The 18775-nt window shown below is 47.3% G+C and overlaps 2 protein-coding genes across 2 annotated transcripts; both read left to right on the plus strand.

Moving 5' to 3' along the window:
* Nucleotides 1–120: 120 nt before the first annotated feature.
* Nucleotides 121–1392, plus strand: LOC309552804 (uncharacterized protein; the record flags this gene model as incomplete). The annotated part of the gene is made up of 1 exon (XM_082253717.1): nt 121–1392. One exon carries the CDS (start codon nt 121–123, stop codon nt 1390–1392), a length of 1272 nt encoding a protein of 423 aa, XP_082109843.1.
* A 2121-nt stretch (nt 1393–3513) lies between these two features.
* LOC309552805 (uncharacterized protein) lies at nt 3514–16782 on the plus strand (the record flags this gene model as incomplete). The annotated part of the gene is made up of 3 exons (XM_082253718.1): nt 3514–3646; nt 3913–4501; nt 16599–16782. 3 exons carry the CDS (start codon nt 3514–3516, stop codon nt 16780–16782), a joined length of 906 nt encoding a protein of 301 aa, XP_082109844.1.
* Nucleotides 16783–18775: the final 1993 nt, after the last annotated feature.

An 18775-nucleotide genomic window follows, 5' to 3' on the forward strand; every position in this document is an offset into this window, starting at 1 on the left:
GCCGGAACATCAGCTGGAGGCGGGACCGGTGTGCTTGGAGCCGAAGGTCGACAGCACGGTTCGCGGGCATCCGGGGGCAGGCCCCCCGCACGGCCCTCTAATGAGACTTCCCCACCTGCGATGGATCGGTCAGAAGGCGAGCTGTCGGTTTCGGACGAGGAGGCGACTGTGAGCGGCCCAGCTGAGAGGGCTTCCGGAACAGCGGCTGGCGGGACCACCCCTGGGCAGCCCGGTGAGTGTGAGAATTCTGTGTCTGTCTGTGATTCTTTACGCGAACTGTTGGGTTTAGGTGGGGGGCGGCGCGTTGGGGTCGCGGTTGCCTGCTGGGGGGGGGGGTTAGCTGCCCAGTTGGCGGGTGGTACGCCTGCCGCTGTGGGGCCGGAAGGGGCGTTGGTTTCCTTGCTGTCGGGTCTGCGGGAGCTGGTCGGGCGATTCGACACGCAGGGGGGTGCTAGCCCCTCGCCTGCGGCGGCCTGGGTCCCGCCCGCTTCTGGGGGGGTGACGGCGGGGCTTGCGCCAGCGCCTGGGGCTCTGGGGGCGGTTGGTGTGCAGGCCGCGGCGGTTGTGCCGTCACCTGCGGCCGCTTCCCCATCGGTGGGGGACGCCGCTGGGGGGTCAGAAAAGGGGGCTTTAGTTGGGGACGGTGCTAAGAAGGGGGACACGGTCCGATTGGACGACTCGGCGAGGTGCGAAGTCTACGTCTGCTTCGAGGGACCGTTGGGTGCGCATCTGAAGGCGGAGGTCCGGGAGAAGATTGTGAAAGGTGAGTACGTGGAAATCTTTACTCTGTTGCCGCTGGAGAAGTTTAACTTGGATAGGCTCAAGCCGGAGGAGAACAAGAAGGAGGATGAGGAGAAGCGGCGGTATAGGTTAATCCCCCGCACTTTCGCTAACTGGTTGCAGGCGTTCGCGATTCTGGCTAGTGTGATTGGGGAAAAGAACCCCGAACATTGTTCGGCTCTCTTCTGTTACTTGGATGCTATTGGCGAGGCTTACAGGGTGTATGGGGGTACGGCGTGGCTGCGGTATGATGAACAGTTCCGTCAGCGGAAGGCCATTCGGCAGTCGCTGCGTTGGGACCACAAAGACATTAGCCTCTGGATGCGGCTTATGTCGTCGGCACGGCCCCCCCAGCAGTTTTTTCCAGGGGGGGCCGGCGGTCCTTCTTCCCCTGGGCAGTCGGTCACAAAGCGGCGGGGTTGCTGTTGGCAATTCAACGAGGGTTCCTGTAAGTTCGGGGGGTCCTGTCGCTACAAGCACGAATGCTCGGGTTGCGGGGGTGCCCATCCGTTGTCCCGCTGTTTCAAACGGGGTAAGAGACGCTCCGGGGAGCCTGGTCACAAAAGGGACGACGCCGGTGATATTGGAAAGGATGCTACCTTTTCTAAGTAGATACCCGGATAGGGCAGCGGCCCTACTTTTGGAGGCCGGTTTTTCGGAGGGTTTTCGTATTCCCTGCTCCATGACTACCATTCCCCCTCATGCGCGGAATTTGCGGTCCGCACTGCAGCATACCGCGGTGGTGTCCGACAAGCTAGCGAAGGAGGTGGCTTTGGGTCGGATGGGTGGCCCCTTTCCCGATCCTCCACTGCCGAATTTGGTGGTTTCTCCGCTGGGGGTGGTGCCCAAAAAGGAGGTCAATAAGTTTCGTCTCATTCACCATCTCTCTTTCCCGAAGGGGGGGTCGGTAAATGATGCGATTGATTCGGCAGCCTGCGCGGTGGCTTATACGCCGTTCGATGTGGCAGTGTTTTGGGTCCGGCGCTACGGGCGGGGGGCGCTCATGGCTAAGGCGGATATTGAAGCCGCCTTTAGGCTGCTTCCGGTTCACCCTGATAGTTTTCATCTGTTGGGTTGCCGGTGGCAGGGGGCTTATTACGTAGACCGTTGCCTCCCTATGGGTTGTTCCATTTCTTGCGCGTTGTTTGAGAAGTTCAGCTCTTTTGTGGAGTGGGTGGTTCGGGATGTGTCCGGGACGAATTCCCTCATTCATTATTTGGATGATTTCCTTTGCGTGGGTCCGCCTTCCTCCAACGTGTGTGCCGTGCTTCTTGCTACGTTGCAGCACATTGCGGTGCAGTTTGGGATCCCACTGGCGCCGGATAAAACGGAGGGCCCGACCACAATGCTGAGCTTCTTGGGCATTGTGGTAGATTCCGACGCTATGGAATGTCGCTTGCCGGAGGACAAGCTTTCGGCTCTCAAGTCGGAGATTCGGGCTGTCTTAGGCCTTCACAAGATCCAACTTCGCTGCTTGCAGTCGTTGCTGGGCAAGCTGAACTTTGCGTGCCGGATTTTGCCGATGGGTCGGGTTTTTTGTAGGCGGCTGTCGGCGGCCACGGCGGGAGTAACGTCGCCCGCGCACTTTATCCGCCTCAACAGGGACCATAGGGAGGACCTGAGGCTGTGGCACAGTTTCTTGGTCGACTACAATGGGAGGGCTTTGTGGATGGCTGGGCCGGTCAGCAATTTTGACCTGGAGCTGTACACGGACGCGGCGGGTTCTACTGGGTATGGGGCTTTCTATCGGGGGCGGTGGAGCGCGGCGCCTTGGCCTTCGTCATGGTCGGAGGCTGGTCTCCTTCGGAACATGGTGCTTTTGGAACTGTTTCCGGTGGTGCTCGCCATGGAGATTTGGGGGGACGCATTCCGTGATTTGAGGATTCGTCTGCACTGCGATAACATGGCAGTGGTACAGGTGATTAACCGCTCCTCGGCTTCCTCGCAGCCGGTGGTTCGGCTCCTGCGGCAATTGGTGTTGCGTTGTCTTAAATTGAACATTTTTCTTTATGCTGTACACATTCCGGGGGTGGTCAACACGGTGGCTGACGCCTTGTCTCGCTTTCAGTGGGAACGGTTTCGGGAGCTGGCGCCGGAGGCGGAGCAACAAGGGGTCCCGTGTCCCGATTGGCTGTGGAAGATTGCCTTGGGGTCCTCGCCGGCTGGATTCAACGGTCTGTGAGTGAGGCTACGTGGTCAGCATATTCCAAAGTGTGGCTCGAGTGGTGGGAGGTGCTGCGTTTGGCGGAGCTGGACAGCGGGGATCCGGCGGTTCGGTGGGTGGTTCTTTACTATCTGGCGCGACAGTTTGAGAAGGGTGGGTCGGCGTCTGCCGTGGCTCGCAAGTTGGCCGGCCTGGCCTTCTTGTTTAAGTTGCAGGGTAGTCACGATTTTACAAAGGACTTTGTGGTTCGGCAAGCTCTGAAGGGGTATGGGCGGGCCCATCGCCGTAAGGACGGTAGGCGCCCTGTATCCTTTCCCCTCCTGCTGGATGTTTCCGCCACATTGGGGGCGCTGTGTTTTTCTGATTATGAAGTCCTCCTTTTTCGGGCAGCGTTCTGCCTGGCGTTTTTTGGGGCCTTTCGGATTGGGGAGTTGGTGAGCCCCTCTAAGGGTGTGTCGGGGGGCCTGTTGGCGCAGGATGTATCCTGCCGGGGGGAGGAGGTTCACATTTTGCTCCGTCGGTCAAAAACCGATCAGTTGGGTAGGGGCGTGCGGATCCGTTTGTTTGCAATGCCGGCATCGCCTTTGTGCCCTGTTAGCGCTGCGCGTGCTTTTTTGGCCGTACGGCCTCCGGTGGGGGGCTCGTTGTTGGTGCATGCTGATGGGGCTTCCTTGTCCCGATATCAGTTCATCTGGGTGTTCCGTAAGTGTTTGCGGGTCCTGGGTTTGGATGCGACATGCTATGCCTCACACTCCTTCCGCATTGGGGCAGCCACAGAGGCCGCCCGATGGGGGTTGGATGAGGATGCGGTGAAGCGCATTGGACGGTGGGATTCGAAGAGGTTTTCCTTGTATGTTCGTCCTCATCTGTTGTGATTGTCGTTGGGGATTTGTTATGTGCGTCTGTGTTCGTACGTGGAACCTGCGAGGGGTTTGCTGTTATTTTGCCTTTTGTTTTGTTTCTTTCAGGTGAACCGTGCCTCGTCTGGATATTGGGACACTCCTATGTGTTTTGGGGTGCCAGGCGAGCAGATGTTCGTCCCGGTGGTAGACAGCTGGGTTTTACCAGAGAGGAAGCCTGCGTCCGCTGGCTGGGGGTGCCGGGTATGATATGGAGCAGAGTGGTGCCGGAGGTTTATAAATTTGCTCGGTGGGACAGGCCTCCGGATGGTCTGGTGCTTCATGTGGGGGGTAATGATCTGGCGGTTAGGTCCATGCGGGAACTTATACGGGACATAAAAGTGGATTTCCTGCGTCTCCGTGTGTCCTTCCCGGACCTGATCATCGTCTGGTCTGACATAGTCGCCCGTACTTCCTGGCGTTTGGCCAGGTCGGTGGAGCGTGTCAACAGGGCCCGCATTAAGGTTAACAAGGCGGTGGGAAAATTCGTATGTCGCAATGGGGGCGTGGTCGTTCGGCACCTGGAGTTGGAGGTTGAGACCTGGAGGTACTTGCGGGGCGATGGGGTGCACCTAAATGCCGTGGGGACTGACTTGTGGGCTCTGGGGTTGCAGGACGGTATTCAGAGGGCATTGGGGGTGTGGAGGGGCACTCAAGGGTAAGGCTTCACCCTTGGCGTGCGGTGGCGTCTTTTTGTTGGTCTTTGCTGGCAGGTGCAAGAACCTTTAAGGCAAGATAATGGTTCGGGACCCACTGGTGGTAGGTTCCCTCTGGTGCGTTCCAGTTGAGGTCAGTTGACTGGAAGGAAACATGGGTACACTGCGGGTAGAGTGTTGTCTCAGAGCTGGAGTTTTGCGGCTGGAGGCCTATTATGTTTAAGTGGGCCCGCAGTGTAGTATTTTATCTGAACATTAAAATGGGGGGCCTCAAAGACCAACAAAAGCTTTAACTGTTTTTGACGTTTCTGTTTTAAGGAATGTTTTTTTCCTTTATGTTAATTTATGTTAATTTAATTTGAAATTGGTTAATAAAAGGGCTGCTATGGCCAATTTTATTCCACTTACGGTGTCGTCTCGATTATTGGGATAAGGTAAAGGGAAAAGGGTGCAAGCGGGTGGTGGGTTGGCCGTTTCAGCCAGGTTTTATAAGGACATCTGTTCTACGATAGTCAAGGGAGGCCCGGAGCAGGAGCGGAGAGATAGCATAGGGCCAGCATGACTAAGTGGACAGGGGAGTGTAGGGGTTAAGTCAGTAATAAAAGTTATCAGTGGTAATGGGGGGAGCCTAGGCTGTTTAGCTAGCTCAGGGGGAGGTGGGGCTGGCAGACAGGAAGAGGTGGGATCTGCTGGGGGGCGCCAAAAATCCCCTCACTCGGCAGCTGAAGCGTCCCTCCCTCCCGCCCTACTGTTTAACCTCTATTTGTTGGATCCTGGGTGTGGGGTTTTGTTATTTTATTGTTTTTTACAGGTTTGCCTGGGATGTCGTGGCAGCTGTGGCGTCTTTTTGTTGGTCTTTGCTGGCAGGTGCAAGAACCTTTAAGGCAAGATAATGGTTCGGGACCCACTGGTGGTAGGTTCCCTCTGGTGCGTTCCAGTTGAGGTCAGTTGACTGGAAGGAAACATGGGTACACTGCGGGTAGAGTGTTGTCTCAGAGCTGGAGTTTTGCGGCTGGAGGCCTATTATGTTTAAGTGGGCCCGCAGTGTAGTATTTTATCTGAACATTAAAATGGGGGGCCTCAAAGACCAACAAAAGCTTTAACTGTTTTTGACGTTTCTGTTTTAAGGAATGGTTTTTTCCTTTATGTTAATTTATGTTAATTTAATTTGAAATTGGTTAATAAAAGGGCTGCTATGGCCAATTTTATTCCACTTACGGTGTCGTCTCGATTATTGGGATAAGGTAAAGGGAAAAGGGTGCAAGCGGGTGGTGGGTTGGCCGTTTCAGCCAGGTTTTATAAGGACATCTGTTCTACGCTAGTCATGGTCTGCAGAGCTCACTGAAGAGTGACCGGTGTAAGCTGGAGGGGGTTTGGCTGTCCTGTGGCATTGTGAACATTAACCACTTGCTTACTGGGCACTTATAACCCCTTCCTGGCCAGGCCAATTATCAGCTTTCAGTGCTGTCGCACTTTGAATGACAATTGTGGTGTCATACCCATATGACATTTTTATGAGACAGATAGGGCCTTATTTTGGTGGTTATTAATCACCACTGGGGTTTTTTATGTTTTGCTAAACAAATTAAAAAAGACTGAAAATGTTGAAAAAAAAAACCAAACCTTTTCTTGGTTTCTGTTTTAAAGTTTTGCAATTAGGTAATTTTTCTCCTTCACTGATGAGGCTGCACTGATGGGCACTGACAGGCTGCACTGATGGGCACTGATTGGCTGCACTGATGGGCACTGACAGGCTGCACTGATAGGCACTGACAGGCGGCACTGATGGGCACTGATGATGAGGCACTGATGAGACTGCACTGATGGGCACTAATAGGTGGCACTGATGGGCACTGATAGGCAGCATTGATGGGCACTGAGAGGTGACACTGATAGGCAGCACTAATGAGTAGCATTGATGGCACTGATGAGGACTAATGAGGAGGCACTGATGAGGCTGTTCTGATGGGCACTGATAGACAGCATTGATGGGAACTGATAGGTGACACTGATAGGCAGCACTGGTTGGCAGCAGTAATAAGCAGCATTGATGGCACTGATGGGCACTGTTGGGGCTGCTCTGATGGGCACTGATGATCAGTGCCCTGATTCTCTCTGTGCATGTCCCCTGTCAGAATTGCCAGTTACCGGCTCTCCTCTCCACGCGCTGTAACAGTTTGTAAGGGGTGGAAAGCCGATATCCGGCAATTTTGTTTATCATGTGGTAGAGGGCCACTGTGATTGTCCCTTTACCAGGATCTGTGATAAGTTGTGTCCGAAGAACACAGCAATCACAGAGCAAGGCTGGATGCATACCCCAGTGGGGGCACGAGGGGCGTGGTTCCACCTTTCCGGAACAACAGAGCTTTGCTGTAGCCATCTTTCGGCTATGGCATGGTTAGGAAGTAGTTAACCTCTCTACTTCCTGGAAGACTGTCCAGTTGATACTGGCAGGATGCATCGGGTGAACCTGTGACATTGTCAGTACAGACCTTATAGCGGGGATCCTCAAACTACGGCCCTCCAGCTGTTGCGGAACTACACATCCCATGAGGCATTGTAAAACTCTAACATTCACAGACATGACTAGGCATGATGGGAATTGTAGTTCCTGAACAACTGGAGGGCCATAGTTTGAAGACCCCTGCCTTAAAGGGTAACTCCACTTTTGTAAAAGAAAAAATAGCAAATTAAAAAAATATATATAACATATACAATTGTGACACAAGTCATATTGAATATTATTAAAAATGACCTTTCCTTTTCAAACTGCAGCTATGTAAAATGCAATATAGCAACATGGAGGCGTTCTGTACACAGATGATGTACAGAAAGCCCCCTGGAAATGTCATTTCCTGCTTGTGTGATTGGCTCACTGATTTTCCCAGAAGTCTGCGCTAAGATACAAGTCAGACATCCCCTGCAACAAAATCTCAGTTTTGGTGAGATACTCCCAAAGGGACGCAGACCCTGCCACTTTCCTCATTAGAACCCTCAAGTGCAGCAGCTGATTTATAAATATAAAGTCACTCCCATTGGATTCACTTTACATACGGACACTGACAAACATATGTCTGTTTCTTCAGAACTTCAGAATAACAAAATGTAGAAATCTGCAACAAAGTTTGTCAAACTTATGCAACGTACAGAGATCACCCAGAGAGGAATATTTTTTTCTCAACAAAAGTGGAGTTACTCTTTAACTCAGAGTCCTTGTGACTGTGTGTGCTTTTTCCTTTGGGCAGAGTTGTATTCCTGAATCCGGATAGTTTTCAAGAAGTTCTGCCATCTGTACTTTGTTCCTGCATAGAGACTGTTGAAGGAGACTTAGCAAAGTGAAGTGTCTTCTTGCAAATATTCAGGGAATCTGGAGTATCCGTATCACCCTTCTTCAGCAATAAAAATCCTAAAAAGACATCCCCCCCCCCCCCCATTATTGAGCCAGAATGAATGAACTGTTGCTGTGTGCTTGGCTGCCTCTGCACTAATTCTGGGAAAGAACTGGTTAAATTACAGCGGCTCCTAACCAGTTTATGACCGCCCGCCGCAGATGTACTGTACATGTACGGTGCTCGCTCTCGGGAGTCTAGGGGGCGCGCTCCCGCCCCTGCTCGTCAGCGGGGAAGCCGATGCATGTATCAGGCAGCTCCCATTGCCGCCTGACACCCACGATCGTTCCCCGCTGAGAGAGAAGGACGGTCGGATGTTGTAAACACAGCCGACCGTTCTTCTCCCTGGGATGATCACAGAGCTCCTGTGATCCTACTATATAGGATCGCATGTCTCTATGGTCATCTCAGAAGCCACGCCCCCCCACAGTTAGAATCACTCCCCTAGATCACCCACAGGGTTAACCCCTTTCCTGCCAATGGCATTATTACAGTAACAGAGCATTTTTTTTTATCACTGAGTAATTACTGTAGTAATGTCACTGGTCGCTCCCAAAAGTGTCAGAAAATGTCACTTAGGGGTCCGATCTGTCTGCCGATATGTCGCAGTTCCACTAAAAATGGCTGATCACTGCCATTACTAATAATAAAATAAATAAAAAGTCCAAAAATCTATCCCGTAGTTTGTAAACGCTATAACTTTTGCGCAAACCAATTAAATTACGCTTTGGGATTTTTTTTTATTTACCAAAAATATGTACCAGAATACAAATTGGCCTAAACTGCTAAAAAACATTTTTACATATTTTTATTGGGAATGTATATTAGCAGAAAGTAAAATATATTGCGTTTTTTTCAAAATTTTCACTCTTTTTTTTGTTTAAAGCGCAAAATCTAAAAATTGCAGAGGTGATCAAATACCACCATAAGCCCCCTTTCACACAGGCGGACCGTTCAGATCCACCTGTCAGTTTTTTTGGCGGATCTGAATGGTCACCCCATTCCTCTCTACGGGGCATCGGTCGGATGTCAGCGGAGACATGTCCGCTGACATCCGATCCGATGTGTCAAATCTGGACGGATGGAAACCCTATTTTCCATCCGTCCAGCGGATCGGATCGGATGGGATCGGATGAGAACAGAAAGACAGTCTGTTCCCATCCGATTCCCCCATAGAGATGCATGGGGAACTGACAGCTGTGTCTCCGCACACAGCACAGAGACACAGCTGCCATCCACCTGCTCTGCTCTGAGAAAAACGGAGTCCGCCTGACGGACTCTGTGTGTGAAAGGGGCCTAAGAAAACTCTATTTTGTGGGGAAAAAAGGACATCAATTTTATTTGGGTACAGTGTCGCACGACCGTGCAATTGTCAATTAAAATATTGCAGTGCTATATTGCAAAAAATGACCTAGTCATGAAGGGGGGTAAACCTTCCAGGGCTGAAAAGGTTAAAACCCCTTCTGTACTGTACATAAACAAATCTATTCCTTGTGCTCATTTACTATTTGGTGTAGCCAGGAAAAGTTATCTATGAGATCAAGGTAACATTTGAGGTCTGCAGATACTGACATAAGCTGATTACACTCCCAGAATCCTTTGCACCAGATCTGCTCTATTTATAGGGGCCACATCCTAAATCCTCTGCAGCACTCTCCGATCGTTCTAATAGGAATCTAATAGGAGGCGTATCTTTTTTTTTTATATATATAAAGTCTCGTGGAACTCGTTAGCAGGTAGGTGATTCTGTAACAAATCCCTTACCAATTTAAAAGGCCAGTACACGTTTCAACAATGTATAAAGGGCAGCAGTAGTGACGGGCAATAATCTTTTAACAACTCCTCCGACCACCATATCATTACATGGGACAGGTTGCTGCATTTTCAGACCATTGTAAGTGGGTCAAAAATTTGTATTTGCACAAACTAGGGGGGACATTATTATGGTGAATTTTGCTATGACGGACCAAAACAATGGATGTGGGGAACAGGAAAAAAAAAACAAAGTAGGGGACTTTTAACTTACAATGGTATTTTTTTTTTTTTTTATTAGGAAAAATATCCAGTTTTTATTTCAGATTTATATGCTGAAATATATGTATTGCATAGATATTTAATAAAATAATCAAATTAATGTAAAGCAACTCTGCCGTCCAGTAGAGTTTTAGAAAAAAAGAAAACACCCTACGAAATTACAGGATAAAGGCTTGTGCACACAGGCATGATAAAATTCAAATATTTACGCAGGATCTTGCTAGAAGAAAAATCCTATATAAAAAAAATATGTAATTATCCATAAATTTAATTCTAACCACTTAAGCCCCGGAAGATTTTACCCCCTTCCTGACCAGGGCCTATTTTGCGATTCGGCACTGCGTGAATTTAACGGACAATTGCGTGGTCGTGTGACGTTGTACCCAGATGAAATTGACGTTCTTTTTTTCCCACAAACAGAGCTTTCTTTTGGTGGTATTTGATCACCTGTGCAATTTTTTGATCATGCGCTATAAACAAAAAAAGAGCGTCAATTTTGAAAAAATAACAATATTTTTCTCATTTTTTATATGAAATTCCCCAAAAAAAATGTAAAAATCAAAATTTTTTAACATTTTAGGCCAATTTGTTTTCTGCTACATATGTTTGGTAAAAAAAAAAATCGCAAAAGGCGTATTTTGATTGGTTTGCGCAAAAGTTATTGCGTTTACTAACTAAGGGAAAGATTTTTGTCATTTTTATTGTTTTTTTTTTAACAAGTAATGGGGGCGATCTGCGATTTTTTTTGCGGGACTGCGACATTGCGGCGGACAGATCGGACCCTTGACTGACATTTTTGACACTTTTGGGGGTACCAGTGACATTACTACAGTAATCAGTGCTATACATATGCACTGTTACTGTAAAAATGACACTGGGAGGGAAGGGGTTAACTTTATTGGAGAGGGAGGGATTAAGTGTGTCCCTAGGGGCGTGCTTCTAACTGTGATTGGATGTGGCTGTGTGTGTAACAACAGAGAAATACGATCCTACATAGCAGGACCGTATGATCTGTGCTGTTACACAGGGGAGAATGACAGGCGGCTGTGTTTACATTAGCCGCCTGCCTTTCTCCCGGTGTAACCGACGATCGCGAGTGACCGGCGGACATCGGGTCCGGCGGTCACTCTCGCATGGGGGTCCGTGAGCGAGCGGGAGCGCACCTCCGACGGCGCGCACTCGCTCCCTAGACCCTCACAGGCTAGTGACGTACCCATACGTCACTTTGCCTGTGAGGGGCTGACTGCCGCCGTATATAGTCGTGCGGCAGTCGGCAAGTGGTTAAATTATCCATAAATTAATTCAGTGTACACTAATTTAGACGCCTAAAGCGTACACATCCCTAAAGTTTTTTCCCCATTCTTTTAGCAAAGTTTTCAATCCCAGCATGTTGAAACAACTTACCGCTGACGCAGAATTTTCTACTTTGATTTCACACAGCTGAACTCAGCACAAGAATACCGAGCACAACCCATAATAGAGAATACTGCTTCAAATCTGTAAAAAAAAAAAAAACTACACTGTACAGATCTAAATGCAACATTTTTTTTATGCCCAGGTGGATGAGTTGTTAATACATACCTGTCCCACTGCACATGCCTGGCATATTCGCTGTCTTGAAGAACTGCGTGGTAGCAGGACACACTAATGATGCAGCCACCAGAATGCATCCAGAAGGGTGGAATGTTCAAGATTCTTCCAATGGCCGTAACCCAGTAGGAGAAATTAGATCCAAGTTTTATTTTTTTCAATGACAGTTGCTTTTAGAAATAAGTAAATTAAAGAGACACTCAGGAAAAAGTATCATTAATATGTTCATGTATGGATTTCCCTCTTTTTTAATTTATTTTGCAAAATATAGTAAAATATAACCAAATTTTGTAAAATATTTGTACAAAAGCTGGACGTCGTACTGTAGCACCTTACTGTCTGGTAATACTGAACTGGTCAATTAATCTGTATTAGCATGGACTTGCATTTTTACACATTGCATTGCCGGCTTCACCTATATTACATACACACTAGTGTTTATTTATGGCATGCCGGCATGCATTCAGCCATTGTGGCAGTGAACAAGGTCTGACTGGGCCATACACTGCCACTGGCTGAGTCTGTGATTTCCTAATAGTGTGGTGTGGCATGTGGCGCGTGTGTGTCTGTCTCTGTGTTGGTTTTATGCTGTCGTTTTTGTGAGTCTTTATGTGTCTGGTCTCCCTGTGGTGTCACTACCTCACGTTGTGGGAAGTGCACTAAATGAAAATATGTTACTATTATCAATTAAGTATTTTTTAATTAGAGATTTATCAGATTGAGCATCCCTTCTTGCAACCCCTTTAACCACTTAAGCCCCAGCCCTATTTCGGACACTTTTTGTTTACAAGTTAAAACCAGTATTTTTTCCTAGAAAACTACTTAGAACCCCCAAACATTATGTATATTTTTTTAGCAAAGTCTCTGGAGAATAAAATGTCGGTCATTGCAAAACTTTTTGTCAAGCGGTATTTGCGCAGCGGTCTTTAAAACGCCATTTTTTTTGGAAAAAAAATTGAAAAATCATATTTCACTGCATTTAAAAAATACTAAACAGTAAAGTTAGCCCATTTTTTTTGTATATTGTGAAAGATGATGTCACGCCAAGTAAATAGATACCCAACATGTTACGGTTTAAAATTGCGCCCCCCCGTGGGATGGCGACAAACTACGGTCAATAGAGATCTCAATCTGCGACGCTTTAAATTTATTTAACGGTTACCAGTTTAGAGGTAGAGTGTAGCTCTTTTTTTTTAATTATTGCGCACGCTCTGGCGATCGCGGCGATACCTCACATGTGTGGTTTGAACAGCGATTTCATTCGCGGCTCGACTTGCGTATACGTTTTTTTTTGTGCGCGAGCTAACGGTGACGGGGGCGGCGAAATTTTTTTTTTTTTTTTTCCTATTTATTTTTTCTTTTTTTTTAACTTTATTACAGGTTTTTAAAAAAAAAAAAATCTGATCACTTTTATTGCTGTCACAAGCAATGTAAACATCCCTTGTGACACCAATATGTGTGACAGGTACACTTTATGGAGGGATCGAGGGTCTAAAAGACCCTAGACCCCTCCACTACACTTCCCTGTATGCAAAACGCCGAAAACGGCATTTTTGCATACAGCCGTTTTTTAAATTTGCCGCCTTTTGCAGCACAGTAACCCGGAAGTGACGTCATGGACGCCGCCTCCGGGTTACGTCATCGGAGCCCCGATCTATGCCGTTTCCGGCATTCATCGGGACTCCATCCAGCCGGCAGACGTGCCGGCTGGGTGCTCGGGGCTCCCGGTGGGACGGGAGCCCCGGGCAAAGCCACGGAAGGCGGCGGGAGGGGGGGGACGTCCCCTCCCGCCCCCCCGGGTAACGATCGAGTGGCTCCCGAGCCGCATCGGTCGTTACCGACGGAAAGCCGACCGTCGGCTTCAAACCTCGGTACCGGGATGATGCCTCTAGCTAGAGGCATCATCCCGGTATAAACCCGCAAAGTGTACCGACGTATCGGTACGTTACTATGCGGTAAGTGGTTAAGGTCACAATTCTTTGTTTCCTTTTGACTTCTTTTTGTAGAGTATCTCCTGGCTGCGGTGGCTCTCTGATTACATTGGGCCAACAGGAGACTATCTGCTGAGCCCTGGATGTAAGTGGGTTGCTTTGCTTGGTCGCAAGCATATTGTAGCTTCCCTGATCTCCACACCATTTCCCTTTTTGCCACCATTTGATACCACACTGTGAGGAGCGGATGCATCGCACTATCCTGTTTGGAAAAATATTTTGGAGTCATTCTCTGAACATATTGTAAACGTGGTTGACCCAGTACCTGTAAGGGTCCACATGTTCTGGTAAGCAGAGATTTCTATAAATGGTGGAGGTTTCACATTGAGGATTGAAGCACAGAAAGTGGCACAGTTTATTTCCACACTATTTCCTGCATTAAGGCTCCATTCACACCTGGGCGTTTTTGAGTGTTTTTCAGCTCCAAAAACGCTCCAAAAAAACGTTCCAAAACGCCCAACAAGTAAAACCCCATTCATTTAAATGGCCCCTGTTCACATCTGAGCGTTTTGCAAAACGCCTGTAGCTGAAAAAAGTACATGAGCTTATTTTTGGGCTGATTACCAGCGTTTTTGATAGATGTCAATGCCTGCCTCCAAAAACGCCTGAAAAAAATGCCTGAAATCGCGGTAAAATCACAGTAAAAATCGCTGTAAAATCGCGGTAAAAAACGAGGTAAAACGCTACGCTCAAGTGTGAATACAGCCTAAGGTTCACGTTTTCAGTCTGTGGACTTTACTACTAATTATCAGACTGCACTGTCTTTATTATCTTTACTGTCTATTTTTGTTGTACTTTACACAGTTTTTATATTGATATATTTGCACAACTTATCTATGTGATATTTGGCCCCGAAGAGAAACGGGAAGAAGTCGGTTTTCCAGCCATTCACCAACATTGTACTACAAATAACATTATACATTAGATTAACATACAAACAAAACATTTCCCCTAAACCAAACCTGCACGGAGCTCTGCATATAAATTCATGGGAGACATGGTCAAAGGGCTTTTCCTGGTCGAGAATGACCAGGGCCCCGTGCACTCCGCGGCCATGAATGTATTGAACCGTGTCCCGAACAAGCGCACGGCTGTCCAGAATCCTGCATCCAGGAATGCCACAAGTATGATCCGGGTGGAGGATCTATCTAATGACAGATTTCAACCTGTTGGCCAGTACCTTAGTGAGGATTTTGTAGTCCATATTCAAGAAAGAGATGGGACGCCAATTTTTCAAATCACATCTCTCCTCCTTATGCTTATACAAAATCCTGATCATCCCCTCCCTCAGCGAAGGAAGCATTCTGCTCTCCACCACCACATTCCATAAAGCTACTGACCTTGTGGCCATCAAAGCCTCTCTCTTCTCCGTATAACAGAGTTGCGGTGAGTACAGTACACTACACCACCATGACATATACATGGGGTAAGTGCAGGAACAGACACATATTGCTGTGTTAATAATGAACTAGAGTTTTACTTTCTTCCAGGACTTGAATAATGAGATCCCTCTGGAGCTGCCACTGTGGTCCTAACAATATGTTTTTTTTTAAGGATGGATGGCATGTGACCTCCAGATGGTAGATTTCATCACAACTCTTCAAAAGTAGATAGGAACTTATATTTTATTTATTAAACCAATGCTACTAAATGCTAAATTGTTAGAAAGGGCTGAAGTTAGCTCTTAAAGTGGAACTCCATCCATCCCTACTACCAAGACTGTGTTGAAAACTTCTGCACTTTTAACTTACTTTTTCTGTGGCTCCATGCAACCGGTGTACCTGAGCTGCATTAGCGCTCAATGGAATGTTATCGGGTTTATCACTGGAGGCTGAATTTTTGGATCTACACACAAATATTTTAGGGCTAACATAGACAGAAGCTAATTAACCTACTATCATGTCTTTGTGATGCACCCTCCTGGGTTTTGGTAAGGTTGTTAGGTAAATTTAGTTTGGCTCCACTGTAATTATAGGAGCAGGGGTTGATTGGTTTGGGCTGCCCAGGTTTTCATAGGCTGCTGCTCTGCTACCTGGCCCTGTATTCTGGAGATTTCCAGAGCATAGCAGGAGGGAGGGCAGAGGCTGCCGTCTGAATATTTATGGGTCTTCCACCAATCCCTGGGGAGGTGTGCCCAGAAGGTGGGGGAAGAGCCCATAAAAAGTTTGAGCCTGACTAGCAGGGGAGAGATTGTCGCATGCTGTTGTGAGGTGGCACTCCAGGGTTCAGTCTGGAAGGGACCCCTGCTGAGGAGTCTTGCCCTCCTGGGTAAAAACCAGGGAAGGGGCCTAGAGGAAGACACTGAGGGCCCAGCTAGGCTTAGCTGGAGGGGGGGAGCTAGACTAAGAGCATCCAAAGGGTCAGAGGAGAGCTCATGGGAGAAAAGCCGGGAAGAAAGCTGAAATAGAGAGCCTAGGTTGCCCAGAGGCTGAGTGAGTCTTCATCTCCTTCACAGGGAACGAGCCTGTTGGATATCGGCAGGATGCAATAGATGATCCTGTTGCTGAGTGAGTACAAGACCTTAGTGCTGCAAGAGTTTAGTCTTTGGGAAGAAGACATATCATAGGCAGCAACTATTTTATGGGACTTTTGCTGAAAGAAGTACAGTATGAAGTGTGCCAGTTCAGCCAAGCAGGGTTGCAATATCGTTGGGTGTTGTACAAGTACAGCTGAAGGTTTACAAGCCTTTTGTCAAGAAGTGGACAAGTGCAGCCAAGTTAGTAGTCCTCAATCTGTTCAAGTTCTACAGTTCCGGGGTATTCCATGCTCCCTATCGCCATTCCAAGTTCTTCATTCCCTAATTTAAAAAAAAGAATAACAAAAAATAAACTCCTAGACTGCTTCTTGAGACAGAGAGAGACTGCAAAAAATACTGTGTGCCTGGCTGTGTGTGTGTTCTAAGGGGAGGAAATAGGCCCAAACTACCAGCAGCTCTCTAGGGGTGCGCTACATTTAAAATAATAGTTTTGACCAGAGTGAGTAAAGTTTGGATTTTCTGTCCATTTTTGTTTTACTGCTGTCTGTGTCATCACTGTAGAGACTTCTTCTCACTTCCACACTCAGAATATAGAATTTCTTATTTCCTTCTGTTATAGGTTCTCTATGAAGGAATGTATTAGCTATGAACTCCAGAGGGAGGAAATAGGAATGGTGTCACCAGGACAGGAAGTGAGGGCAAATCACCACAAGAGGGACACAACAAAAGAGGATCAAGCTGTTCCTTACGCTATTTCAAAACTCTGCACAGAGTTTAAAGTGACGCTAAACTCTCGAAAATGATATTGGAGTATGTATTCTTAAAGCGGAGTTCCCCCCTGGGACATTTTTTTAAAATAAAAATACCCCCGGGACAGTCAGGGCTAGTACATTCCACAATGGCTAGCCTCTGATCTGTCCCGGGTCGCACTTACCTGCAAGAAGAAATACTTACCTTGAAAATGTCTTCTCCAGCGCTGCCATCTCAGGTGTGGGCAGCTTGAAGCCAGCGCGATCCTCTTCTGTGTCCTCTTCCGTCTTCTTCGGTCCCACGATGCACTGCAGCGGCCCTGCCGTCACTTCCGGTGCCGCAGCGTCATCCCTGCACAGCTTCTGGGCATGCCCAGAAGCTGTTTAGCAAGGTATGACGGCGCCAGCACCGGAACTGACGTCGGGGCCGCATTGGCTCATTGATTCCTGGGAGCGATGACGTTCAGCTCCCAGGAATCATTGCAAGCCAGGAAGTGACGAATCGCCGTGGCCGCCAAGGGGAGGAAGAGGAAGTAAGGTAAGTATATTTTCTTCTAAACCAGGTAAGTAAAAAAAAAAAAATTGCGATTATCCATTTGTTTTTTAGGTGACCCGGAGCGAGAAGATGGAGGTAAGTTTAATTTTAGGGTGGAACTCCGCTTTAACTCAAAAACATACAGTACCTTCTTTTGCTCTCAGTCTCCTCCAACTCTTCAAATTCTTTTTTTTTTTTTGCTGCTCTGATCTGACTTCCAGTTAGAGTGTGGCCACTACTTTTTTATTCATGGTCCCACTGGATTTTGGAACATAGCTCTCTCTTGCTCACTCATGAGATGGACTATGGACTATGAGCTATGGGAATTGCAGTGTGCACAGAGCAGTGCACACAAAAACAAATGTGCACTGCTCAAAAAACGAATGTGCACTGCTTATTCTAAACCAATGGAAGTGCTTGGGGCTAGAAGAGGCATCAGAGCTCATGGAGGACATTACAAGGACGCAGAAAAACAAAGTAGGAAGCAATTTCACGAAAAATAGATTAAAGAGCCTTTAACCACCTGGGGACCACCCACCCGCAACGTATTGCAGACGGGCATCCTGTACAGGCACAGGCACATACTTGTACAATCCTGCCTGTTTCTGGAGAGTTTAGGGTGCGTGCAATGATTCATGGCCTGAACCTGATCCTGATCCTGAGCCTGATCGGCTGTGTCCAATCACAGCCCAGAGCCATGTGTTGACAAGCAACACAAGGCTCTGTACAGAGGAATGATCTCCCTGTTTCTTATAAAGCAGGGATAAGAAACAAAGAGATCTTTAGTAAAAAGCAGCACATAATACACACATTAAACATTGTTAGGCACACATTTCAGTCCTTGATCACCCTAGACGTTAACCCTATCCCAGTCATTGTCATTACTACAGTGTATATTATTAGCACTGATCACGGTATTACTGTTACTGGTGATGTCAATGGCAGTTAGTCAGTTCCCAACTGGTGTCAGTTAGCTTTAGATTTCCTGTTGCCCTATTTCAGTCCCATTTTAAGTCGCTGATCACCGCCATTAATAGTATAAAAAAATAAATAAGAAAATAAAAATTATAGTGTATTTACCATAGTTTGTAGACGCTATAACTTTCACGCAAATCAATCAATATACAGTTACTGGGTTGTTTTGTTTTTTTTGTTTTTTTTACCAAAGACGTAGCAGAATACATTTTGACCTACATTTTTGAAGAAATTTGATTTTTTAAACTTTTTTATGGGATATGTTTTATAGCAAAAAGTAAAAAAAAAATTCAAAATTTGCAGTCTTATTTTGTATATAATAAAAAATAAAAGATAAAAACAGTGGTGATCAAATACCACCAAAAGGAAAATATTTGTGTAAAAAAAATATATATACATTTTGTTTGGGTACAGTGTTGCATGGCCAAGCAATTACAAGTTAGTCCCGGTTCACACTAAGGCGACCTGTGAGGCGACCTGGTCGCCTCACAGGTCGCCGTAGGTCGCCTTCCATAGGGAAGCTGCGGACTCGTTCTA

The sequence above is a fragment of the Pelophylax lessonae genome, assembly GCF_965119305.1.
Source record: "Pelophylax lessonae genome assembly, chromosome: 4".
NCBI lineage: Eukaryota > Metazoa > Chordata > Amphibia > Anura > Ranidae > Pelophylax > Pelophylax lessonae.